Source organism: Electrophorus electricus, chromosome 4 (genome assembly GCF_041902795.1).
Source record: "Electrophorus electricus isolate QZ-2024a chromosome 4, ASM4190279v1, whole genome shotgun sequence".
In the NCBI taxonomy this organism is placed as follows: domain Eukaryota; kingdom Metazoa; phylum Chordata; class Actinopteri; order Gymnotiformes; family Gymnotidae; genus Electrophorus; species Electrophorus electricus.
The window spans coordinates 23,519,594-23,546,178 of NC_137500.1; the positions used below are offsets into that span (position 1 = coordinate 23,519,594).

The 26,585-nt window shown below is 49.5% G+C and overlaps 2 protein-coding genes across 2 annotated transcripts in view; one reads left to right on the forward strand and one right to left on the reverse strand.

The window, feature by feature from the left end:
- The window catches only part of ctnna1 (catenin (cadherin-associated protein), alpha 1), a 78,726-nt gene that overhangs the window by 22,528 nt on the left and 29,613 nt on the right, over positions 1-26,585 (reverse strand). Inside the window, exons 8-13 of the mRNA XM_035519658.2 lie at positions 10,885-10,965; positions 10,359-10,511; positions 5,091-5,183; positions 4,558-4,714; positions 2,667-2,867; positions 374-525 (exon numbers count right to left, since the gene is read on the reverse strand). Coding sequence (XP_035375551.1) covers positions 374-525; positions 2,667-2,867; positions 4,558-4,714; positions 5,091-5,183; positions 10,359-10,511; positions 10,885-10,965 — 837 coding nt within the window. The remainder of the gene's footprint in view (positions 1-373; positions 526-2,666; positions 2,868-4,557; positions 4,715-5,090; positions 5,184-10,358; positions 10,512-10,884; positions 10,966-26,585) is intronic.
- Positions 13,904-20,437, forward strand: lrrtm2 (leucine rich repeat transmembrane neuronal 2). The gene is made up of 2 exons (XM_027024238.3): positions 13,904-14,647; positions 15,516-20,437. The coding sequence occupies exons 1-2, from the start codon at positions 14,644-14,646 to the stop codon at positions 17,150-17,152; spliced, it is 1,641 nt and encodes a 546-aa protein (XP_026880039.3). The 5' UTR covers positions 13,904-14,643; the 3' UTR covers positions 17,153-20,437.

Consider the following 26,585-nt stretch of genomic DNA (forward strand, 5'->3'; position numbering starts at 1 on the left):
ATCAATTACTTATTATAATGCAGGCATAATTGGGCTTGTACCTAATTCGCTGCTTATCAAATTCATGCATCCTGTTATCATTGAGAGTGGGAGTGTCAAAGCATCACAGTATTACCACCCACATGGCTGTCCACGCCGGCCCGGAGTGGCCTCGCCCATGACCTCCAACCTGAGAGACCCCTCCTCCCCGCACGAGAGTGGGGGGTTGCTGGGGTGTAATTTACCCCCAACCCTTCCTCATTCGTTCTACTCCACCTAGAGTGGAGGCAGCACCCGATGATCCTGTTGAGGGATGGGTACTCCGCCCAAGCGTGCAGCTGTGACGATCTGAAGCAACCATCCGCTTGCCTGGCGCATGGGGGTCTGCACTTACCCGGATCATGAGCACGGCCTTCCGGATGTCCCGCACCCCGTCGTAGACTAGGCGAGAGGCATCGATGAACTCGTTCTCGTCCACGGGCTGTGTCGGGTTGGCACCGAGGGCCTCCACCGCTGCTTCTACCTGCTCCGTGAAACGAGGCATCACTGCGCACGCGTACAGACACACACACGCAGACACACACACACAATACAGATCGAGTTAAGAGAGATCCTGCCATCGTTAGGGCTTCAGTGGGTTGCTGTGAAGAGATCCTGGGTTCAATTGCTTCAACAACTATAATTACATCCGAACTCAACTTCTGCATTCAATTTCCACTACAAAAATAAATAAATAAATAGATGTGATAAAGCCCCATGGTAATCCACGTCTGAATGTCCCTTAATGAATTCCACGCTCATTGGCTGTGTGCGCGCGCGCGCTAGTGTGGTGGCGCTGTGGCGGCTGCGTTTTGCCGGGGTGGGAGGAGCCGCCGCTCGAGGGTAATGAGCACTCGGGGCAAACTTTTAATCAGCTGCCTCTTCCAGCCCAGAATAGCAGACCAAAGCACTCTTAAGGCTGTCTGTTAAATTAATCAGTTAGAGACAGGTGGTACACGCACGAGTGTGTGCCTACACGCCAGCGTGAGCGAGCGTGCGCACTCACCACCACACGCGCACATTCACAGATGCACTGGCTGTTTAACCTGCTAAGAGACGGGAGACACCCGCACAGGCGTGGATGCGTGCATGCACGCAGCCTTGGTGTAGCACTCATGAGGAAGACTACACGGGAGAGGCAAGGCGATCGGAGGGTTGCTGAAAAGTGCCGGGGCTGTGCTTTGTTCCCAAAAGTCCCGCCCAGGTCGCGTGGCAGCGATGTTTGCTTCATACGCGAACGTGAAGAAGCCATCGAGGGGACATGTCCTGTTGGATCCTTTGGGCTTCTCTGCCTTTTTTTTTTTTTAAAGCAGTGAAAAACAGATTGCACGTTTAATAATTAATTGGATTTCTGGTGGCGATTACAGAAAGCTTTTATAGCTGGATGGAGTTCTGCTGTTAACCCATCAATAGCAGTTCTCTTACATATTACTTGGCCAAAGTTAAAGTAAGAATTGGGGGGGGGGAGGAGAAGAGAGACAGACTTTGGAGAAATGTACCGGCATTAGGCAATGGGAGACGAACTGTCCTCAATTTTTCCAACTGAGGAGGACGATCAATAGCAGTTTAAGCGTTTTCAGTTGCAGGACCTACAGATTCCTTTATACCTCTCCATCCATAATGCATCAGACAATAACGCATTTATATACACTACTATGTTAACATCAAAAGAAATGAAGAGAGGGGAAAGTTCTGAGCTCTGAAAAAGGAAAAACGAGAGAGAGAAGGTTGGAGGGCAAGCCTGCAGACTCTGGGTTCCTTTCCATTTGACTCTGGCCACAGAGGCTGGCACTGGCTCCTGGTAGAGCGCTGGGGTGGGGGGGGTGGGGGGCTACCGTGTACGGTGAAACAATGCTGCAGCACAGCGGTACACAACTCAGATCGGTAGGCTGGCACGGTTCAAGCTGCTTCATGGCGCGTTACGACCCACGATCCCACAATGCTCTGCTGCAGACCTACTGGAGGTGTGTGTCGCAGCAGTCAGCCAACACGGCTGAGCTCGCTTTAGCACTTCTGCGGGACTGTTTTTAAAAAATGTTTTTAATCTGGGATCGCTTCCAGGGAGTAGCTGCTTTTCAGAGCTTAAGGGTGTTCTCACACTCGTCCCAAATACCGGACCACGAACCCAGGACCGGTTCTGTGCTCCTGTGGCCCTTTCCTGCTGTTTATCCTTTTCCTTGGACCTAAACGAGAGGGTTTTTGGATACATGGCATCTCGGCACGCAGGAGCACATGTAAACAAGGAGCAGGCTCCCGGACAAGGTCTTTAGCCAGTCGCACCGGCACGAAAGGCGCGTTTGTCGCAGTCCTTTCACGCAATTTGAGAACATGACAAAATGTTAACAAAATGAAAAAAATCACGGCAGGGCGAGCTACCGCAGAGCCTGAAGCAAACTCCAGATCTCCGATTACAGCAGGATCAATTCTGTGGACAGCTCCCTGCCGTGATTTTTTTCATTTTGTTAACATTTTGTCATGTTCTGAAAACGCCCTAAACATGCGACCAGTGACAGGGTCTAGTCCCCCTGGCCATCTCAGGACCAGATCACTCGCATTAAAAAGGCCTGAGAGAACTAGGGCGGTTATATGACAAGCAACCGTGAGATTGACCGTGGGAGACCAGGCAAAGGCAGGGGTGGAACCCGCACCTGTTTCAGTCAGGAGCTTGGTGGCTTCCAGAACCTTCTCTGTGTAGACCCCTGGCTCGTAGTTGTCCATCTCAGAGGTGACCACGTGGACGACGCGAGCGGCGCGGCCGCGGATGGCACCGGCCGTGCGGTCCAGCCCGTCCACATCCTTCTCCTGCAGGGCGATCACGCACTTATTCACATCCTCCAAGATGTGGTTCTCTGAAACACACACATGCACACAAATAAGCCCCACAAATGGGACAGGAGAAGCAGGAAGGTCCCCATTGTTCAGCATTGTACTGGCTCAACAATATTAATAAGAACCACAAGGGCATCTAGAATGGAAGGTTAAACACACTCAGCCACACCCACTCTCACAGACACATTAATAAGCTGTGTGTGTGTAAGGCGGCAAAATGCAAATGTACATTGTGTATAAATCGTGTTGCGTCCTTGAGCAGAGGTGAGCGGCGCTGCCGTTCGGCGCTCCTTAAAGAAAGTTCAATCAAAACTGCTCAAGGCACCGGCAGCACCCCAAAGCCACTCGACGCCGGTTAGCATTAGCAGGCGCGACCTGAGTTACGCAAACGACTGCAAGGCAAGCGTGGGACCGGCGACTTTCTTTCTTTTTTTTTCCCACCCCGCTTAACCGCTGAGCCACACGACAGGTTGGTCGACGGCACACCGGTCCGCCGCCTCGATCCACTCGATCTTTGCTAAGCCGATTACGCGCGAGAGGCGGCTAGTGGGCCGGCTGATGCCGTTATAAAGGGCCTCCTCGGAAGAGACAGGAGCTGCCCAGCAGCGGACGACGCGGCGTCGGTTAGCACCGGTTCACAAAGAGGCTGCGGGTGGGAGAGGGGACGTAGAAGGATCGGTGAAGGGGCGATCGCCGTCGGAGACGCGGGTGGACAGCGAGTCGAAAAGTGAGTCGGGTGGGACCTGCAGGGCACAAGCTGCTAGTGGAGAGAAATCTCTTTATAATTTATATTTACATTAAACTAAATCCACACACCAGGGAAATATAACTTTTCACCTCACTTTAAAGTGGACATGAAACTTTGACCCTGATTTATGTTTTGTACAGAAGGAAGGTGTGTTGGTATTCAGTTTGAGATTATTAATAAAACGATCACGTTAGATTCGGGTTTCGCACCAACTTGCGTCGTTAGAGAATCGAAGTGCCGGGGGCAGCATAGTGTCGAGAGTGACCATGTCGGAAATGTTCAGCACTTCCGATTACTTACGTTTTGGTTGAACTACAAATGGTTCCCTTTACAGTTCTAGGTATTCAGTGCAAGCTTTATTCTTTGAATTTTTTTGTATCATGCATCTAGACGTTATCCCGTACACTCGAATAATGAAGACGCGAGCTGCGCCAAACGGCAGGTATCCTAACCTGAGATAACGGCCAACTTACAAGCGGCGCGTAAAAGGATGATGTTGGAAACGTCGGCATAAATGAAAAAGCATTTCGCTACGTCGCTAAATTAAGACGTAATTTAAGACGTTAAATATCCAGAGCTAGTAGGCCTGCTACTTAGCTAGCACGCTAGCGATGTAAAACGTATGAGACTGGACAGCCCTGAGTAGCTAATGTGAATTAACCCAGCTAGATTTACCCAGACTATTCTAAGGCTTGCCCCATTCTAAGACAAGATGGTGAAACGCTTGTTTAAAATAAATAAATTACACACACACACACACACACACACACACACACATATATATATATATATATATATATATATATATATATATATATATATATTAATATTATACACACACCACATTATTTTAATCCAGTTTTTAAAAGTATGAAACCTCTAATGGTTTTTAAGAGTGGAAATCCGTTTAGATTATGCCAAGTACATATGTCAAGCGTGCTGTCCAGCAGGCAACCACTTACCGGACACGGAGAGGAAGTCGTCGATGGAGGTGATGTCGTCGACGGCGTCGGTGAGCACGCGCACCTGCTTTTCCCACTGCTCCTTAAACAGGTCCATATTGTCCTGGGCCACCTTGCTGTTGGGCTTGGCAGCCAGAGCCAAGGCTGCGTTAATCACCTGCAATTACGCATTATAAACAATTACCCCGCCATTACCACAACCACCGGACGGGCACGCACGCACGCGCGCACACAGCTTAATTATCAGATGGGTCTTCTCGCTTTCCCCACTTTTTTTTTTTTTTGCTTTTGTGTGGGGGTTTTTTTCGGCGGGAGGGAGGGAGGGAGGTCGCTGTTGGTCTTTTGTCCTCCGTATAAAAAGTAATTGAGCCTTGGCCATTATAGAGTGGCTGCAATTAATCGTGCCTTGTTTTTAGTGGAGGGCCTCATTTGTCGAGATCAGAGCAGGAGGATGAATGGGAGTAATTAGAGCGGAGATGAAAAAGATGCCACGGGCCGAGGCGGAGGTGGGTGGAGGTGCGAGCGCGGCGTACCTGAGGGCACAGGGCCTCCAGCTGTGACGCGGCCATGCGCACCAACTTCACTCCCTCTTCGTTGTTGGAAATGGAGCACGCCAGGTTGGCCACCTACAACAGAGACAGGAGCTTTACAGGGCAGGAGCACGGCGCACAGACACTTGCTCTCTTACACCACGGCAATATGTACACACACACCCACACTGCCAAGAGTACTCTAATGGCAAACCACCACAGCCAGTCTGGAGAGTGGCTAGGCTGCTGGGTACACAGCAGGTCTGCAGAGGGGATAGGCTGCTGGGTACACAGTAGCTGGAAGGCCCCGGGGTCACAATGTTCACACATTATCTCCATCATCTTTATTCACTGCAGTTTATATCAATATGGTCTTAATTACCACACACTCATCAAATCTCTTCAGCCTAAATTACATTACCAGTACTCAAAAGGCAGCCAGCCTCAGCCAGCACTGCTAACCACACACACACACACACACACTGCACTGCTAGACACTGCTCTAACACAACAGGCAGTTATGAGTGGCGAAAGCAGCAGACCAATCAGAAACTTCAACAACCCCACAGCACTTCACTATACAACCCACAAGTATGCGATGGACATTTAGTACTGATGCTACTCATACTCAAACCTTTTATTTGGTGCCTCTGTTCTATCGCTCAGGATGACATGGCACGAGGACATCTCCCAGTATCGCAATGTTACATGTTCACTGTATCGCTCAACCCTATGAGAGACCACCGAGTGCATTGTGAGTGCAGCTACATTGGGCTCTAATATAAAAGGTTAACACAAGTTAATTTAAAATGCAGGTCTTTTAATTAGAGCCTCCTGAATGACACCCAGGCATATAGTGGGTCATCCAAACCTCCTGGAGCCGGTTTTCCTTGCTGTAATGTATGCATTGACCAGAGTGATGAGAACTCCACAGGAGTGTGTACCAGTGTGTGTGTCTGCGTGTGTGTCCACCCACCCTTCTCTTCCCCTCCACTTTAACTAGAGCTCTGCAGTGTGTCTCCATGCAGATATTCTTGAACCTCCCTCAGGTCACCTGGTGGGGCCAAGTTCCACGAACACCAGGGTCATGGGTTCAATTCCCAGAGAGCACACACAGTAATAGTAATAAATCTATTAGTCGCTCTGGATGAGTGTGTCTGCCAAACGCTGTAAATGTAAATTTAACACACACCCGGCTTGTGGCTAGCTGATTGGAGGTCTGTTGCCAGGGCGACACCTCCACCCACCTCCTGCCCCAAGTGGGGCTTAAACATACTGCTAGCTCAGCGCGTCAGATATATGGGGAATAAATTTGAAAAAAAGGCACTTTACACACTTCACACTCATCATATGCATAGATCCGTCAAGAAAAATGTGACTAAATTATCACGTGACGTGTAATGCTGGTGGGTGCTTCAGTGGTTATTGCAAAAAATTTAATTTAATTCAATAAGTTTTCTAACTGACACGTAGGCAAACAGCTCTAGGAAAGTAAATAACCAGCATTTAAAACGTCTACTGCCCAAGATCTGCACGAAAGCCCCTCCCTCCTTCTAATTTTGATTTATGCCAAATGCAGAGATGCAAGTTACTTTAGTTAATAACCACCACTCTCATTTATTTGGGCTCAGGGTGCAATTCTGGTTCCTCCAACCAACAAACTGGTGCGTGCGGCGGGCTCCATCTCTGGGATCCACCATCTCTGTGGATAATCACAGCTAAACACGGAGGGAAATCAGAGGGCGGGAGAACTGCAGGGGCAGAATGACGGATCCGCTTGACATGCACCACCGACCCCGCCGCGCCGGCGTCGCCCGACGAGACAAAGCATACGGCTCTGGCCCGGAAACACGGATGCTAAGAGTGGCGAGAGGACGCAGGGGTGTCCCGTAGGCCGGGTTCCCCACGCCGCTGGTCCCCTGGAGCGGTGTGGCAACGTGCCCAGTGCAGCCTGTTCTCGTAAGCCTCGTTGTCAGGAGCACACCCCACCACGGCACTCTGAAGCTCTCCACCACGCCAAGCAGATCGGTGCTCGCTGCTGTCTAAACGGCCCCAGATGTTCGGTGGCATCGTTAAAGAGTGAAATGAGAGGGTAAATTAGCGTGATGGGTGAACTGCACTCCCTCTGACACAGAGCGCCACAGAAGCCGCCTCTGACCGAAGCGTTCCGCCGACCATAACCGCTTGACAACTGCGAGCATAAAGAAGACTTGTATCTGAAAATGTCATTTAGCAAAGAGTTTTGTTTTGGGGTTTTTTTGGTTTTTTGGGGGGTGGGGTGGCTATTCCACTGCCTTTTCAGGAACAAAATTCGTATCTTTTCCGACAGGGAGAGCGGGAGAAGGGTTGGCGGCAATTCCATTCCTGCTCTGGTCACGGGTGACCTGCCGTAGCTTAGATTAAATAGCGGCAAGCACGTCCACGTTGAGCGGCGCCACACAGAGGAGCGGGCACCGGGCGATAAATCACTTTCTTGCGTCTCTTGCATTTCCAGACGGTGAGCGCCTCCAAAGCCCTCTGCGCAAACAAAACCACCCCCCACCCTACGCAAGAGACTGTACGGCAGGAGGAAGACGGGAACCTGCATCCAAGACCTGTCGAGTGTGCTCAACGGCTGCGTAATTACCCAACTCTTACTGAGAGAGAGAGGGAGGACAAACGAGGTTTTAAGCTTCGACCTGTATTCTGGGGCAAGAGAGAACCGTGGATAATTTCCCAGTGGACCGACTCCTCTCCCAGCCATTTAAGCCACATCCCTCTTTTGAGCAGGTATTAATGAGGACTGACGCGTCAGTAGCTGGCAAACAAACGCTACTTCCATGCACGGCACGTCGCTTCCTGTACCTTCAGTGCTCTTTCCCCCTTTGGAAACAGGAGCGTGCATTAATCTTACAGAACAGGAAAAAGAAGAAAAAAAAAATCAATACATTTAAAACTGTGATACACCTCCAAAAGACACCTTGTCCTTCCCCCATGGGATTCATACTTGGAAGGGTCGAAAGGAACAGAATGTCCTGCTGCATGTGCCCCGCTAGTTCTAGTCACAAACACAAAACCTGTATACGCAAGTAAACAATCCGGTAATTCCTCAGCAGATTGTCATTAAAGTCCCATTCTGTGAGTGTCAGCCAGAGTGAGAGAACCCAGCAGCTGGGGGACATGGACAGGAGACGGGACCGGGTGAGTGGGCTCTGCTGGGTCCGAGGTGTCCCGCTGTGAAGAGAGGCCTCTTCCAAATGACCAGGGACACTGCGGTGCTGCTACGGAGGGTCCGCTAGTGTGCATCAGGGTTTTGCCTGCCGGTGGGGCCTAGATGTGTGACGTGTGCTGAGGGAACAAGTCTCTCTCTACTCCGCTGCATGGCCGCAGTGCAGCGGACTCCTCGGCGAGACTGCACGGCGAGAACCGGGATGCCTGGCCACCGATACGATGAATATTACCCCGGAGACAGCACTTAACCTTGGCCACAGGCACGTGCCGCTACGCCCCCAGCCGGGGCTTCAGAATTCGATTCGTGGCTGTGACCATCCATACAAATGCCACGTGCATGTGGCAGGAGCAGCAGTGGGAGGGGGCGGACCGTTGGCGCTTGGCCCACTGGCGCTCTGCTGCCTGACACGACATGAAGGGGGGGGGGGGGGGACCAGGAGCCGTGACGAAGTTTACTGGGCTCTCGCGCGGATCAAGTGGGCATGACGAAAGGATGGCAGAGTTTAAACCAGAGGCAGGATGGTGCTGGAGTCGTTTACCATCATGGTGTTGCACCAGTGTGACTCATCTCCACGGCAGACCCAGTGGGAAGACTGGGTGAAAACGAGGGCTCGGTTACTAAGGTGATCAGAATAATGCCAAGACCACCAGTCGAGTAAGATCCAAGAGTTTCTCTCATGTACTCTCACACACAGGTTATTAGAAAATATTGGAAATATTTGGAATTATGAGAGATTCCCAAGCTATTCAGATAAAATGCAGTAGCGAGGCCTGTAACTCAACACTGATACCAGACATCCGAGAGAGAGAGAGAGAGAGAGAGAGAGAGACCCAAACACTCTTCGCCACTGCACAGGACCGACCTCGAGCCACACAGAGACAGCAGCTACTGTTAAAGGAGCTTCAACTGTTATTCAATGTTAAACAACCAAGCAGGTTTTCAGTCTGTGACCTTCGCTGTTCAGACCATTTGTTCAGTACAGAAATGGCACCGTAAAATCGTGCATGCAGCAATAAATACGGCCGTTTTTATTTATTCTTAGGACTTTGACAATGATCATTTTGGGAGCCGTTCATGCAGAAATTGAGATGATTGCAACGGGATCACAATTACTCCCAGCTCTCTGTGCGAGTGTACACACACAAAAAAAAAAATATATATATATATATATATATATATATATATATATATATATATATATATATATATATATATATATATATATATATATATATATATATATATATATATATATATATATATATATATACACACACACACACACACACACACACACACACACACACACACACACACACACACACACACACACACACACACACACACACACACACAAAGGATACAGCAGCAGGGGTATACCAAAGGATAAAGCAGTAAAATACGTATGTGTGTATGTATATATTACTGCTTTATCCGTGTGTTTTTTTGGGGTTTTTTTTTAGGGTTGGCAAGTGGGCGTCGAGGCCGTGACCCGCAGAGCCGGGTGCAGCAACGTGGGGCACTGAGGGTCGCGGGAACCCTGCCCGTCGACAAGTGGGCTTTCTGGCAGAAGAGCGTGAACAGATCAGAGGCTCCTGCTTAAGTGCTCACCTGCACGGTAATCTCTGATATTTCAGCTCTGATGATAAACACACCACTATGGGGGACACCGAGCGTTGGATTTATGCTAGTGTGTGAAAACCACAGAGGCTTTCCTGCTGCTGTTTGACGTGGGAGAGCAAAAGGTCAATTCGTTCAGTCAGAGAGCCGCTTTCCCAAAGCTTTAATAGAGATTTACGGAATGCTGCAATTAAGACAGAGGCAGGTATAAAGCGGGATCGTTTACTTTCCCGTTAAACGAAGCATTCGGCACTTCAGTGTGCTTAAAGAGACTTTTCTGGTCTGAATTAATTGAGAGAGAGAGAGAGAGAGAGAGAGAATTAATGAATTACACTCATCCGGGCACCATCGCTCCGACAGCCAGGGAGCGCTACGCGTTCGGCCAGGGAGCCGGGACGAGGATGCAGCCACAGCGGGCGGAGGTGGGAGCAAGTGCCTACCTCGATCAGCTTGTTGGCGTGCTCGCGGAAAACCTGGGCATACTCCTTCACCTCCTTCTCATTTCCATTTTTGGCAGCCTCGATGAGGACCAGCAGAGGAACGTTGGTCTCCAAAAACGAGTCCGACACATGGTCCATCACAGCCTTCCTGAGCTGTATACGCAGATGTGTGCGGATGTACGCAGTGTAATTGTTAAGGATATACTTCTGAGAACATTATTAAAAAAGGTATGGCACACACATCTTAATGCAGGGGCATAAATGAACAGCATGTAGTAGGTAATGGACAGGCATATTAGGCCCTGCAGAGAGGTCATAAAGTAAACATCCCCAAAACAATTAAACAAAAACCTCACAGGATCAAAACAGTTTCACCTTAAAGACTCCCACGTAAAACAGGGATCTACACATGAACCAATTAACCTCAGCAGCAGAACGATGGAAGAGAGAGAATGAGAGGAGAGGGAGGGAGGGAGGGAGAGAGAGAATGAGGAAGAAAGTAAGGGAAAGTAAGGGTTTAACAAACCTGTCTGCGCAGGTCGCGGGTCTTCTTAGTCATCCTGTCGATGGCCGTGTTCAGAGCATCACTCCTCTCCTTGTGTCCAGCCTGAGCCAGCGAGAGAGAAAGCGAGCACGTTAGTGGGCGTTGGCTCCGTCGTTAATACTCATTACCGTTGTACTGGCAACACAACAGGCAGACAGGTGGGTACCCAGCAACGACCGGGGATGAGACGTGTGGCGCGTGATCGATGAAATCGGCACCACAAGCTTGTTCTGTGCGCCTCACGCGACAACTGGGCCATCAGACCAGGCCCAGGCCCCACGCCACACCACCCCCCCCCCGAGCAGGGCTTCTGTCTGGCTGCTGCCTGCTCAACACCTCTTCAACACCTCTTCATGCCTTTATGATTAAAATGAGCTTGGCAAAGCTATTGACTGTCCTCGGCGCCGCCCTCAGAGAGGCGGATAGCGACCATTCTCGGCTCGTACGGGCTGGGCGCTTTACTTCTCCCCACCACGCCGTTGAGTGTCCGTTTATGCCGGGGAACGAGCCCAGAACTGCGGCAGGGGACGTGAGGGGCCTGAACAGACAACTATGAACATGAAAGCAGGGTTCTGCTAAATGCCACCCCTCCCCCACGTCACACTGGGCCTCCATTTTCCTCAAGCAAGTTTGTTTATTGTTTACTCTGATTTAGCCGACTTAACGGCGACCCTCTTGACTCTTTAAGCCACTGTGCCTCTTTGAGCTCGTCGCGGCTATGCCTCGGCACCCCCGCTGGCCCCAGTCAATCAAATATGCCACAGCCACTTACATTTCAGCAAAAATGCATATTAAGAGGGTTTTTTTTCTTAAGAGGTAAAACGCCAGAATGACCATTTTTTTTAAAAAGCAGGTGTGTGTATGGGATTGTCGGCTTTGCTGAGGTCCTAGTCGCCGGGGGCCCCCATGGAGGCCCTGAGCCCCCACTGGAGAGACGTTCTCCATCAAACCCTGAAAGAGCAGGAGGCGTGTTGAGGGCTTTTCAGACGGCAACGCGGCTCTACCTCTATCTCACCGCGACACGCGGCAGGTATCCGGACGTGGGGCTCCGGTGCTCGGGCCCGCGACGGTGCCCTGGGTTCTCCCGGCGCTGCCGAAGCAAACCCGCTTTGCGTGCTATCCAAGGGCAGAGGCCAGTAACCCCCCCCCCCCCCCCCGCCCCTCCAACTTGGGCGCTGCACCCTGGGATGAAGCGCTCCGAGACCATAAGCCTTGAGAAGCTTCCACTGGAACGCTATGGACGCTCATCCTCCAGCCGGCAGGCGCCGGGCGTCAAGCTCTCGCCGAGGCAAATCTCAGCACCGCCCCAGGCCCAGAGGGGTCTGCCAGGCCTCCACGTGGTGCTGCCAGCAGAATAAGTTGTTTGTAGCAGGTGCACTGCCCCCCCCCGGAAGCGAAAGCCAGTCGACTGCTCAGGGTCCTGGGGGATTGGGAAGCCCCTGCGCTCCCAATCCCCTCCAAATCCATGAGCCACCATGAAGCCTTCACTCAGCACTCTAGAGTCTAACGCTGAGAGACTCTCTACTGTCTTATTCCAGACCACTTCTGAGGTGGTGCTTAGCTTAAAGCAATTTCACGCAATAATCCAAAAAACATAATAGATAAAATAAATGAATGAGGGAAAGAGAGAGGACTGAAGCAGGACAGTGGGAGAGAAAACGTGAGCGAGCAGGCTCTCGCAGGTCCCTCCCCAGAGCCGATCACGTGACTGCCCCTCGGCTCCAACGGGTCAGAAAACTAAAAATTAGACTCCTCCCACTTGTAAAAAAAAAAAAAAAAAAAAAGTCAAACATTTTTAAAAAACTTTCCCTCTTCTGCTGTAAGAATAACACCAGGTAGGGTCTCACTCTGAAAAGTGTGTAAAATTCAACACCACGCCACCCTGAGCACCCGCACCACTCCCATGACCCCCGCACGTCCGCTCCGGGCCAGTGCCTCAGGCCGCTAAGCACAACAAGTTGCACACTCACGCAAAAGCGTTTCATGATTTAAAGAAAAGGGGGGGAAAAAAAAGCAAGAGACAGGAAAAGATGGACAAAAAGCAAGAGGGAAAAACACGTTTGAGCTTTTCCATAACAATGTAGATGCTAAAACCTGAAGGATGACTGTGTGGTGTGTGTGTGTGTGGGGGTAATTCTGTGAAGTTTATGCAGTGACCTGAATGTCACAGTTCAGCTAGCTCATGTAAATAAACACTGAAGCGCATGGGTATCTGGCAGGCCGAGGGGCGGCACGCCGCCGTGCCCCTCTGCTGCACGCGTCTCTGGCTTGCTCGAGTAGTTGGAACGTTCTATTAAGTCCAGTGTTCAGAGTCTGGCCCCAACCCCCCCCCCCACGTGCCAGCAGCGTCTGTTTACTCATGACGTTGCACGCTGGAAAGCAGGGGAGGGGAGAGAAGGAGGAGGTGAAGGCCACTTAATTATCAGACGTAATATCAATTTAGGTGTCGTCTTGCCTTGCCAGCTTGCATTCTAAAGCCATTAAATCATCGTTGGTGTGGGGGATGGGGGGTCTGTTCACATCACAGTGGGATTTTCCATTTGATTTGTAATTGGGAAATGGGATGGGGGGGGCTGCAGGCCGAAATTACCAGCATAATCTCAAAGAATTTAGTCCCAGTAGAAACCTAAACTCTCTCTATGAATTTCACAGTATAGCACAGCTGTGACACACATGCACACACAAGCACGCACGCAAACACAGATGCAGGAGAGACGCTGACTGGCCCGGGGGAGAGAAGGAAAGATATATTGACGATATCAATATTCTGACGAATTTGAAAGTAAAGGAAACAGGATAAAAACACACAGGAATGGGGTGTCGTGCGTATGAGCTGGCTGGGACACGAGAGTGCGAGCCTGCAAATGAGCGCGAGAGAGAGGAAAAGAGTGAGCGAGCGCGCGCACGGGGGGGGGGGGGGGGGGGGGTGATGTAGAGGGTGAGTGAGAGCGAGAGAGACGACCAGAGAGGGGGGGGAGAGAGAGAGAGAGCGCGCGAGAGAGAGTAAGCGCGAAAGGGAGCGAGCGCCGGCACCAATGATCGACGCCAGTCTGCCACCACTCTGTAGCAGCGAGAGGTTGCAACAGAAGCACAGAACAGCGTCTCTGCTGCTCTCCCTCCTCCTCCTCCTCCTCACCGAACAACCCGGGCGCACAACGCAGCCGGAACGCGACGAAGCCGGCGTCGCGAGCGGGGGGCTTCCGCCTGCCATCAACAAGTTCGGGCCGAAGGGACCGCTGAACCCCGGGAAAGAAAAAGAAGGGGGGGGGGGGAGAACGGCGGACAATTAAGCGGCTAAGCTGACGACACTGCAGAGGACGGGAAGGGGGAGAGGAGGTGGGCAGCGCGGGAGCTCGGCGGGGTCGCGCGGGATGCAAATCGGCAACTTCGGAAAGACTAGGGATTCCTGGAGGCGACAGCATCCGACTCCTCCTTAATTTGGGAATAGAGAAGAAAAAGGAGAAGGGGGAAAAAAAACAAAAAAAAAAACAACAAAAAACCCCAGAGAGAGAAAAAGATCAATTAAACGTGTCGGGATGGACAATAAGCAGCGTCCCACGACATGGAGTGTGTGAATGCGTTTCCGATGAGGGGGCTGAGTGTGGCTTTGGTTCTCCAGACCTTAACTGCTTTTGTATTCACTCAAAAGGCTTTTTTGCCTTTGGATTTCTCCCCAGTCTGGTTGTTCCAGGAGTCTACGGAAAAAGATATTTGAATGCAGCCGCCGATGTTCACAAAAGAATGGGTAAGTTAGCTCTTTTATTCGCAGGGTCTGGACCTGAATAGGAAATGAAGTGAAAAGGGGGGGGGGGGGGAATAGAGAGAGAGAGAGAGAACCGGGGGGGGGGGGGGGGGTTCATTTGACAGGCTATCCAGAAACATCTATGTAGTTAAAATGTCGTCTTTCTTATCCCCGTTGGATTCAAAGTCGTGATTTTGAGTGTTCCTGAATAACTGCGTTTCTTGTATGTTATGCAGGGGTGTGTGGGGAGAGAGAGAGAGAGAGAGAGAGAGAGAGAGAGAGAGAGAGAGAGAGAGAGAGAGAGAGAGAGAGAGAGAGAGAGAGAGAGAGAGAGAGAGAGAGAGAGAGAGAGAGAGAGAGAGAGAGAGAGAGAGAGAGAGAGAGAGAGCGCGCTTCGGGGACTAGAGGGAGAACAGAATAAGACATTAAAATAAGGCTCCTCAATAGAACAAGCGGAGCTGGGGAGAAGGGTGAACGGAATCACAGGGACAGAAACAAACTAGAAAGCTGCAAATCAAATACTAGATACTGTCATACTTGTTGGCTGAAACAGGTGACTGGATCGTGGATAATATCTGGCATATATAACGCTCGCTATTCATTAACATATATTAATGACAAAGAATAAGATATTAGCGCTACGGCTGTCAAATGATGGTCAAACTAAGTTGCCATCCACTAAAATAAAATGCTGCATCACTACAAAGATTGCATGTTGCTAAACATAGTACGAGACAGAGACAGATCAAGAATATGGGGGGGGCGGGAGAGAGACAGAGAAAGAGAGAGACTGAAAGAAAATGTTTCATGCACTGCAGAGATCAGATCTATCCCCCACCCAGTTTATTTTCTTATCTTTAAACCCACCCAGGTTTCCATTCAAGGTGGCCATTGGTGGGACGAGCACCAGCGGCCCTTTGTGTGATCGGCATGCTCCTGTGCCTGCCCCCTGCGTCGTGCACAGCCTGCCCCCAGAAATGTCGTTGCGAGGACCTGCAGTTTTACTGCGACACGCAGGGGCTCCTGGTGCCCCCGGACGGCGTCGACAAAGGGGCCCTGGGCCTCTCGCTCCGCCACAACAGCATTGGCGAGCTGGGCCCCGACCAGTTCTTCGGCTTCACCCAGCTGACCTGGCTCCACTTGGACCACAACCAGATTCTCGCCGTGCACGAGGATGCCTTCCAGGGGCTGTACAAGCTCAAAGACCTGAACTTGAGCTCCAATCGCATCACCAAGCTGCCCAACACGACCTTCGTCCACCTCATCAACCTCCAGATCCTGGACCTCTCCTTCAACCAGATGACTGCACTGGAGCCCGAGATCTTCCACGGACTCCGGAAGCTCCAGATCCTCCACCTGAGGTCCAACTCCCTGCGCACCACGCCCGTCCGGGCCTTCTGGGACTGTCGGAGCCTGGAGTACCTGGGCCTGAGCAACAACCGCCTCAGGAGCTTGGCTCGGAACGGGTTCGCCGGGCTCGTGAAGCTGCGGGAGCTCCACCTGGAGCACAACCACCTGACCAAGATCAACTTGGCCCACTTCCCACGCCTGGTTGCCCTACAATTCCTCTATCTGCAGTGGAACAAGATCAACAATCTGACATGCACCATGGACTGGCAGTGGACCACCCTGGAGAAACTGGACCTGACGGGGAACGAGATACGCACGCTGACCCCTGACGTGTTCGAGACGCTGCCAAACCTGAAGGTCCTCCTGTTGGATAACAACAAACTGGTCAGCCTCGACACCCAGACCGTGGATATGTGGAAGTCCCTAACCACCATCGGGCTGTCCAGCAACCTTTGGGAATGTACCAAACGGATCTGCAACTTGGCCGCTTGGCTGAGTAAGTTCAAAGGTCGGTGGGAGCATTCCATCCTGTGTCACGCCCCTGAGTACACGCAGGGTGAGGAAATACTAGACGCCGTGTACGGCTTCCAACTGTGTCAGAACTTCTCAGCACCAGTCGTGCTAGCTGGCGCAACCGCCGTGCCCGTGCAACACCAAGTGACCACTGGCCCCCCGCTTGGGAATATGCAGACACCAACGCCGGACTTCTATGCAGAGGATTTTGGGAGCTTTACTGTAGTCATGGCCACCACCGCCGCCACCGGCGGCGCCCAGACCCCGCTCACTGCCCCGGCTGCCACCGCCCCGGCGGGTGGGGCGGGCGTCACCGAGGACTACGCTGCGGTGGACAACGCGGTGCTGACACAGAGGGTCATCATAGGCACCATGGCGCTCCTGTTCGCCTTCTTTCTCGTCGTTTTTGTAGTGTATGTCTCGCGGAAGTGCTGCCCCCCGACCCTGCGGCGCATCCGCCACTGTTCGGCCGTCCAGAGCCGACGGCAGATGAGGGCCCAGCAGAGGCAGCCCATGGCGGACCTGGCCACGCAGGTGCCATACAACGAGTACGAGCCCAGTCACGAGGAGGGTGCACTGGTGATCATCAACGGCTACGGGCAGTGCAAGTGTCAGCAGCTGCCTTACAAAGAGTGTGAAGTATAAACGCTTTATTTATTCCTGCAGTTTATGGGTTTACCATTTTAACCATTTAAAACAAACAAAAAATAATTACAGGGTTTGTTTTTGGACTCATTTTCAGTTTGTAATGGGGGTTTTAAAAAAAGAGAAACATTAATTCTTTATATTCGCTCACTTTGAAAACCAGTAATCACTTGAAGGTCACAGGGATGGAACTGAAAAAGGGAATAGCTAGAGAAATTCAGGAGTTTATTTTTCTAATCCGAAGGCAAGGTTCATATCAAGCCAGGGCAAGTGGTCTCAGTCGAAGGTGGACGAGAGATTCGTCAAAGCATTAAGAGTCACTTACTCAACAGAGAAGGTGAGAGGAAAAAAAAATTAAAAAAATCTATGGCCCCATGCTCCAGCAGCCAGTGTAAGGAACGACCCTCTTCTGCTGATAAATGCTTAAATCTTATCACACGGGGGACAAGGGGTGTTGAACACGATGCATAGAAGTGCAAATCTCACTGAACAAACAAGGAGGCGGAAGAAAAGGAAAAAAAAAAGAAAAAAAAGAAAAAAAAAGATTTTTACAGTGCACGATAGAGAACATTATAGGACATTATATACAACAAGTTGCTTCAGAACATTGATTTAAAAAAAAAAAAAAAAAAAAAAAAAAAAGGTTGGTCCCAGGGTTGTTTACCAATTTTTTTTATTTTATTTTTTTTTTTTTTTATTAGGGGAGAGTACTGTTAAATGATACCATATGAGATTTAGGTCACAGAGTCGGTGGAGAGAATCCCACCCACAGCCGCTGCGACCTCGAATATCCTCCATGTTGTGCGTGCGTGTGTGTGTGTGTGTGTGTGTGTGTGTTCGTTCCATCTAACCAAGGATTCGGTTTGAAATGATGAGAGCAGTTAACGGGTGCTCGCTCCTGTTTTCAATCTAATCCAATAAAATCCAGGCCCTTCTTCGAAACGTGGAAATCTGAGCAGTGTGTGGGGAAAGGTTAATGTCTAATCCGATTCCGCATTACGCTTGCTAACTGCCTGGATCACACCCTGTACTGTGCCATCGCGGGGGGGTTAAATAAATGCTACATCATTGCATTCATTTACTTTGCCATTACATGTATGCATACGCTTAAAGGGGGGGGGGGGGGGGGTAAAATGCGTGGACGTAAATACTCCAGCCTGCCTGCTGTGTTGTGAAATACCACTAGAGAGCATTAAATGCAGGCTAGAAGACAAGAAAACCGCTCGGAAAGGACCATTTCTGAGACAGAGAGAAAGCGCACATGCAAATTAAAGCGATAAAGAGAAAAAGATTGAAAAGGACGAGTGAAGGGAAGACGAGAAGGAGACGGAGTGAGCAGAACAGGATGGCAGAAGAGGAGGAAAAAAGGGTAACCAGAGTCCCCGCCCTAAAAATAAAAACGCACAGGGGCCCGTGGAACAGCCTCCCCTCGAGGCAGCGGAGACCATAATCACACCCGACGGCTCGAAGATTGAGGCAATTAGGACAGGCAAAGAGGATGTGATATTCCGTCAGCTGCAACAGGGCTCCAACGAGATTTATCCTGCCCGGCCTTACAGCGGCACGTGCAGGGAAAGGCAAGCACCAGCCCTGCTTCCACAGACCAGGCGGAGCGCATCTGGTCATGTGTGCGTGTGTGTGTTGGGGGGGGGGGGGGGGGGGGGTTGTGTTTTTTTTCCCCGTTGTTTTGGTTCGCTGCATTTCCAAAGACGGCGGCGAGGAGCTTCCAAAAGGACGAAGCAGAGAGAGAGCGAGCGAGAGCAGGAAACAGAGAGAAAGAAGGTCCCTGAGACAGCGTGTGCAGTCTCTTCATTACAACAACTGGTGGGGCGGGGGGGGGGGGGGGGGGTTGAGCGGGGGAGGGGTGGCATTAGCATTCAACAGGGGGAGGTCGCACATTAGCACCAGGCTGAAGAGCGCGCGTCTCAAGGGAGGGGGCACGGTGATGGGGTCAGAGCTGTACCTGATTCAAATGAAAACCTTAACCCACGAGCATCTCGCCGCCTGCCTTGCAGGGGCCGCGACCCACGGTGAGCGACGGCGGCCGACTTGGACTTGGCACTGCTCTGCGTCCGGGGAGGTCTTATTCATTTATGGGCCAGCAATGCAAAAACCATAAAAAGTGAAGAGAATGTGAACGGTACAGAGTAATGGAAGGAATCAAACCGTTCCAGAGGCTTTGGTGGCATGCCCGGGAATCCATCTGAGGCACCGCTAGTCACATCAGAGGTATTTCTGGACTCAGTTAAAATAGGAAAGGCATCACAGCTAACATGGCACGGGGAGGCCTGAGGAGACGCCCGGCACTACCCCTAGAGGGTGCTCTCAAGTGGCATCTGCCAGAAATATACAAGTCGTGCGCTGGGAGCCTATTCTTACCACAAGATAATCCAAAAAAACATTAAAAAAAAAAAAAAGACTAGGGGGGGGGGGGTGAGACCACACGTAAATTTAAAACAAAACAAAACAAAAAATACCCGAATTGGCATTTTACTACAGCTTGTCTGAACGCAGGCCAGCTGAGACCACAATCAAGAACCTTTCGTTCCAAAATTGAATTAAAAAGAACAATTAATATTGAGCCAAAATGTGAAGGGCAGTGAGCCAATGTAGCAAACCCTTTCGAGTGAAACGCCCGTGTTTAACGAGTCCAGGAGCATTTTTATGCCACAAGCCCATATACAGACGGCAAGGCGGGCGGGTCTTTTGGGGGGGGGGGGGGGGGCACTTTTGTTTTTTGATTTTATCCGTTTTCTTTTTTCTTTTTTTCAAAAGAGACTACCGTCAATGTCTACCGAGCCAAGTACGCGTACCATGTCTGAGCTTTTCTGTTTTGGATTTACCAAATGCTGAACCATTTCAGAAACCGTCTCGCATGTTTACCTAATTGTACCGGTGCCGTCTGGGTACACGTGCGTGACCGATGAGTCATGTCCCCCGGCACGAGGCGGGAGCGAGGACCGCAGAGCAGAATCGGCGCGGTCTCCGGTAGAGCTCGCGCTCGTTTGGATTTTGAGGTTCCGTTCTGGGTTGTGTGTTGTTCTTCCTGTTCTCATTATAACGCTGAAGGTCTCCTTCCTCACGCTGCCTGACGACACCTTTCTGAAATCATAACCCCCCTCGACCTCTTTGTGCAAAATGAATGCTTTTCACACCTTCTCTTTCCTTTTGTATTGTAAATGTACAATTTCATATATGTATAGTGGATAAAGATGTGGCCAACTGAAAAAGATTTTTTTTTTCCCTCTTAAAACATATATTTTTAAATAAAATGTTACAATTTAATGATTGTTTTGGTTTGGCATTCTCTGATATTCAACTTTCATATAAACCACATTCCCCCCCCCCAAAAAAAGCCACCACCACACACTGACTAGCCTTGAAAATATTTACATTTACTATCCGACTAGCATTTCCTCATTAACAGAGTGCAGATTGCTGGAGTGGAAACTAAGCTCCATTTCATTAAACTTTTTTTTATTTATTTAAAGCTCGAACCGCACATGCGGAGCCGAGCATGAAGTGAACGGCTTTTTGAAATCACTCCAGCTGGATCACCTCCCCAGAGAATAAGGACAGCCTGAGCAGGCCTGACCTCCGCCGGGGTGACAACTCTGACCGATGTGACGTGATTGACACGGTCCCAAAGTGAAAATTCACTGCCACCTGAAGAGGGCTTTTTCTAGCGCACAGTTCCCCTGTGTTCTTGGGACATCAGAAAGGTCACATTTCATAAAGGGCTTAACAGCAACACCCTGGTGTTCTGCGTGCTCTCTCACACTCGCTCAAATGCAGATGGCTGGATTAAAAGTACTTAATGGACCACTGTCAAATCAATTTATACAGGTGTGCTTTTTTTTTTTTTTTTTTTTTTACACACCAGTGTGAATTTGAGGCGACAAGCATCCTCCAGATTAACGTCTACGCTCCTCAGTCACTCAGTCAGAATGTGTCGGCTCCCCACAACGACCACCACCCCAACAGAGCCGCACATGGGCAAAACATTAAGAGCTTCTCGAATCGACAGATTTAAGAGAGCAGCATCCTTCCACAGACATCTGGTTTTAATTTGTGCTGTGACAGAGCCACGCTGGACATACTGTGCTGCCATTAGTGTTGCATGATGCCCGCAGGTAAACTCTATTCTAACATGTAACCGTCATCAGCCTGAGGCTCACGTTGTGAATCGTCAATATTTAGCAGGGGACTGGGAGGAAACTGGTCTCGCAGCACACCTCTCTACTGCTGTCTATAGAAGTCCCAATATAAGAGCCATATTGGTACAGTACGTCTAAGAGAAGAACCCCCCCCCCCCCCCCCCCAAAAAAAGCTGACTAATCACGACTGCAGAATAAGAATCGTAGGTGTGGTTTCTTCCCCCCACCATCATTGACCTGAGCCATGTCAAGTATTTAGAGCAATAAAAACTCCAGACCAAAGCCAGCCACACAGTCACTTCAGAAGACACGGCCATGTCTGCGTTTCTCTGCGGTTCAGGACACTTGACATGGACATGGACACCTGACCGAATGAGGGAGAAGTGGGACGGCCCGAGCATCAAACAAACTACGTGGAACTGTCCCCATGGTCAGCGCGGCCTCCGAGAAACTGGGGAAATAGGGAGGAATGAGAGACTTGGAGAGAGAGAATCTAAAAAGTGCCAGAGAGGAAATGAGAGCGGAGTGACAGAAGCGAAGAGCCGGAGAGGAGCAGGGAGTAAGAGAGCAGCGTGTCGCGGACTCGGCGAGGTGACGACGATGCTTTATGAAGGCTCAGAGTGCCTACAGGACGCTAAAGCTTCCCGCAGACTCTCGCCAGATGCACAGAGCAAGCCATTAACTCCAAAAGGTCACGTTTTAATTGGTCACAACCCTCTGGGTCGGAGGGTCCCCCGTCCCTGAGAAAATGAAAACACAGACCGGCGTCTGGATGCAAAGCGGTGTATGGTTGGGGGGGGGGGTGAGAGGGGGAGAAAAAAAAAAAAAGTTTGGGAGTCCTTGGGGATTTTCTGGACTTCTACATGAATGGTTCCTAAATTATGATGTGTTCCTCCAAGTTAAAAATTCTATTTATATTTTTATATATATATGATAGATAGATGGATCTTAAGATGTAGGTAGGTAGGTAGGTAGGTAGGTAGATAGAGGGGTGTAAATATGCATTTAAATAAAACCTTGCACAGAGTTCCACAAGATTGATTACAAAAGAAATCTGTGCAGCAAAAAGGAAACTACAAAACATCACATCTGCACTGACGTGTTACGGGGACATGGGGAGGGCACGGTGCTGCTTTATTGCTCCGGGGCAACATGCCCCGCCCGCACGCCCCACATATATAACACATTAATTTAGGTAAATGTTGCGGAAATTAATTAAAAATAAATAAAAATGGACAAGACAGTTAATCTGCAAAACAGATTAACAGTGATCCAGTATGTTCTATAACTAGGTATGTCAATATTAAATAATCCTTCAGATATTTCCTCATCAGTTGTTTCGACTGTTCTGATGTTCGCCAACAAAACGATTATATACAACGACGCATGTTTATTAAATAAAACGGATGTTTTGTGCATAATCAATGAAGGCCAGATTACGACAAGATCCATTCATATACAAGTCCAGATCATTCCAAAGCATTCCTACAAACGTTCCCACGGCTGAGCTTCTCTCGTTTGGCTCCATCACTTCGTCTGCTGGTCCATGGCACCACGTGCACCACGCCGATAAGTTTATGGCTCCGAGTTGCACAAATAAGTAAATAACAGAAAAGGATTCTCTCTTATTTTGGTCCTCAGCACATTTGCTGCAACATTGCAAGCCCACTCACCCCCAACAGATGCCAAGTTGTCCGCGCCAAAAAATTCTCTGAACTGTAACACTGTGCAACTCTGGGTGTGTGGCAATGTGTGCAAAATAAAGGAGCGTCTTCTGGAGACCACCTGGGTGTGCCTGGGCCTGTGCCAACAGCTCTGATGTTCCTGGCGTACGCGTGCGCAAAACCGAAGCATTCCGGAGCCGCTCGTGGGAGCCGTTCTGTGGCCTTTCAACGCTCGCCGACGGCCGACCCCCAGCCTGCCATCATCACAGACAGGATTTTGTGCATGCAGTGAGGTTTTCAGAATAACCAGAAACATTTACGTGGCTCGACCCGAAACTAACTGATGCGTCAAGGCTAGCAGTCTTGCGTTTCAGCAAGCCGGGCGTGGGTAATCGTACGTGCAGCACCTCTATGCTACGTGGTTTAAGTGTCCTGATGTGGTTTAATGATGCCCAGAGGTTGCGCAACACTGTTCTCTGGTCTGGACGCCATGTCATTTTCCTGCTCAAGAAACGGGTAACGGTTGGAGAAAGAGCAATATCAAGGAACAGGGCCCGAGATTATACCATGAAGAGGGGCACAGGACTGATGAGTTTCTATTTCACAGATATTTCTAACGAACAACTTTGCATTTTCAGTGTGGCTTTAAAATGCATTCAGGGGACTGAACAGCAGAGAGCTGACTGGACGGACAGAAGTGTGTTCTGTGCAGAACGGGAGCAGAGCAGAGACCCTCACTGAGGCATCTGAGCCAGCACTAAACACGTACTTTACGATGCAACCTGCGTGACCAATATGAGCCCAGCACGCTCCAAAATGCCAGAGCAAGCCTTAGGCAGATTACGAACGGAAATCCCGCAAAGGGGTTGCCGTGTAGGCCAGTTTATTGAAAAATGTCACTGAAGCTTAGCCAAAAGAGCCAGAACTCTCTAAAACCTAGTGTCTCACTGCAGAACGGTGCTGGCGTCTATCACCATGCTACTGGTCTACCAGAGGAATGGGGCAAAGGCACGCAGTCACAGAATCTGGGTTTCATGAATGTGTAAACACGCATGTGTCTGTTCTCTAACGATTTATATAGAGAAACGTTATGGTCTTGAAAAATATGGGGTGACCAAAGCATTGTTGTCATCTCCGTGGAGACGGGGGGGGGGGGGCATTCTGTGAGCGGGACTGTCCTTCATCTGCACTGATCAAAGCAAATGGCTCTGCGCCGGTAACAGCAGAGAAAACCATGTGGCTTCGACTGGCCGTGTTGCAGAAATGTTTCATTAAAAAAAAAAAAAAGTTTCTCGGTGTTTCAGTTCAGATGGAGTGAACCGTCTCCACAATGCAGCAACTGGCTGAGAAAGGCTGGGCAGAACTAATTACAGATGGCACGTTAGGAAATTCCAGCGGCAGCTGCGTGTAAACAGGTACAGAGTAGCATGCTGGGGGGGCACACAAATTGCTGTTTTTATTTAGTAGTTTTCCCCTTCGTCATTATGGGCACTGGTTAGCTCACAGAGCAACGCAACACTGAACAGAGATCCAGGTTTACTCCGTTTTATCAATTTTATATCGGCCTCTAGAGAAACAGGACACCCAAGTTTTTATGACTGAAGAACTGGAGAAAGGGAGGTATGAAATTTATATATATATATAGGAATGTATATGAGCTTTCTTAAGCACCAGCTTCAGTGAGGTCTGTGACCAAGACTTTTCGTCTCCAAGAGAGACTCAACCCATTTCTGATCGCAGCCATTGCAAGCTGATGTGTGTGTGTGGGTGTACACGACTGGTATAAAAAATTTTTCTTCATGTGGCGCAGACAACTTAATGTCCCCGTCATCCGATCCACAGGCTTACCGTGAAAGAAAAATTGTACGTTTCTGAACTCATCAGCCTGCCATCAGGAAACGAAAGGAAAGGAAAAAAAAAAAAAATAGACCATTTCTAGAGGTGGAGGCGTGAGTCGGTAATGACGGGACTTAAATGAGAATACAAAACATTCCATTTATTTCCCCATATGGTCACCAGGGAAACCGTGTCCAGCCAAGCCAGAGCCGAGCTCATTAAACTCGATGGGCATCTCCAACAAAGGAGCTCTATTCCATGCACACGGCCAAGAGCAGTGTTGAAAAGTACACTGCAAAAATACCACAAATACCACACTCTCAAAGCCAAGGAGGAGGGTTTGACAGTGATGTCAAACGCAAAGTATACACACACACACACACAATTAGGCAGTTTGTGCAAATTTTCAATTTTGGTATAATTTGCATCCGATTGAGTCAGTAGGTATGCACTATGAACGTGTGTGAGTGTGTGTGTGTGTGTGTGTGTGTGTGTGTGAGAGAGATTCAAAAAGACAAAGCCATCCAGTCCATGCATCATTCTAACTGATTCTCAGAAATTAAGGACTCAATCTATTGATTTTACATCAATTCCAATCATGCCACAATATCAATACAGTGGAATAGTGAGAGATGAATGTAATTTTGTAATTTTCGCTCAAGTAGAACTTAATGAATGTTTACTGCCAACATTAACTGCTGATTAGGAGTTTGTGTGCTAAATTTATCGATCATGCTGCAGTCGTACATTATTGAAGAACTGTCACACACTGACAATTGTAACCGTTACACCACTAAGGAATTACCACTACACACACTGACCAAGACCAGCACTAAGGAATCACCGCTACACACACCGACAGAGACCAGCACTAAGCAATTACCGTTACACACACCGACTGAGACCAGCACTAAGCAATTAAAAATTGTATTCAAAAGCTTTGATCCATGAAAGACTCTCCAAAGCGCTGGCTATTAGTGAACATTTTTATTCTTAACTCATAAAAATTAACAACTTTAACTTAGAAACTAGAGCCATTCCAAGATGTTAACATTTTCATTCATGCAGCTGGGTATGTGCATAACTTATGACCCCTACTATCGTTCCTAAAGGAAGTACCATGACCCCTACTATGGTTCCTAAAGGAATAATATGATATAATAATTTCAAACAGAGGAAATTGTGGGGCGTTATGTCTAATCTGCTGTCCTGACTAGTAATTTTAAAAGGTCTGGATTCACAGTGATGAGTCTATTTTCACGTAAACGTCATGTGATAATTAGCGACAACTGATGAGGCAAGTTGTTCACCTTAATGAAGAGACATTCATTTTGTTTTGTTAACAGTAAAATCGCAAAGCCATAAGGCACAATTTGCTTTTTGTAAACGTGTGATACAAATAGTGATTCTACCTTTCAATTACAGAATTAAGTCCTTGTACCACGGATGTCTTCGTGAGTCAGTGGAACACCAAATTAGACACTAAGGCAACGACTTGGGGGTGTTGGAGGCTGCCCCCTTCCCTGCCCAGCAGTAACCGCGTGATGTATGGGGTACTCGGACATAAAAATGAGAAGCGCTAGTGTAGCGGGTGCCGCCCTGCTGGGAGACGGCTCCACCTCCCTCCACACTCCTCCCTGCATGTGTGGCGCACACGCTGCGTCGATTACCCCATCTGACGGTCCCCGTGCCCGACACGAGCCCGTTAATCCCTCGCTCCCAGCACGGAGCCGGCCCGAGCGACCACCCGTTCGGCGCGTGAGCGCTCGTAAAGGA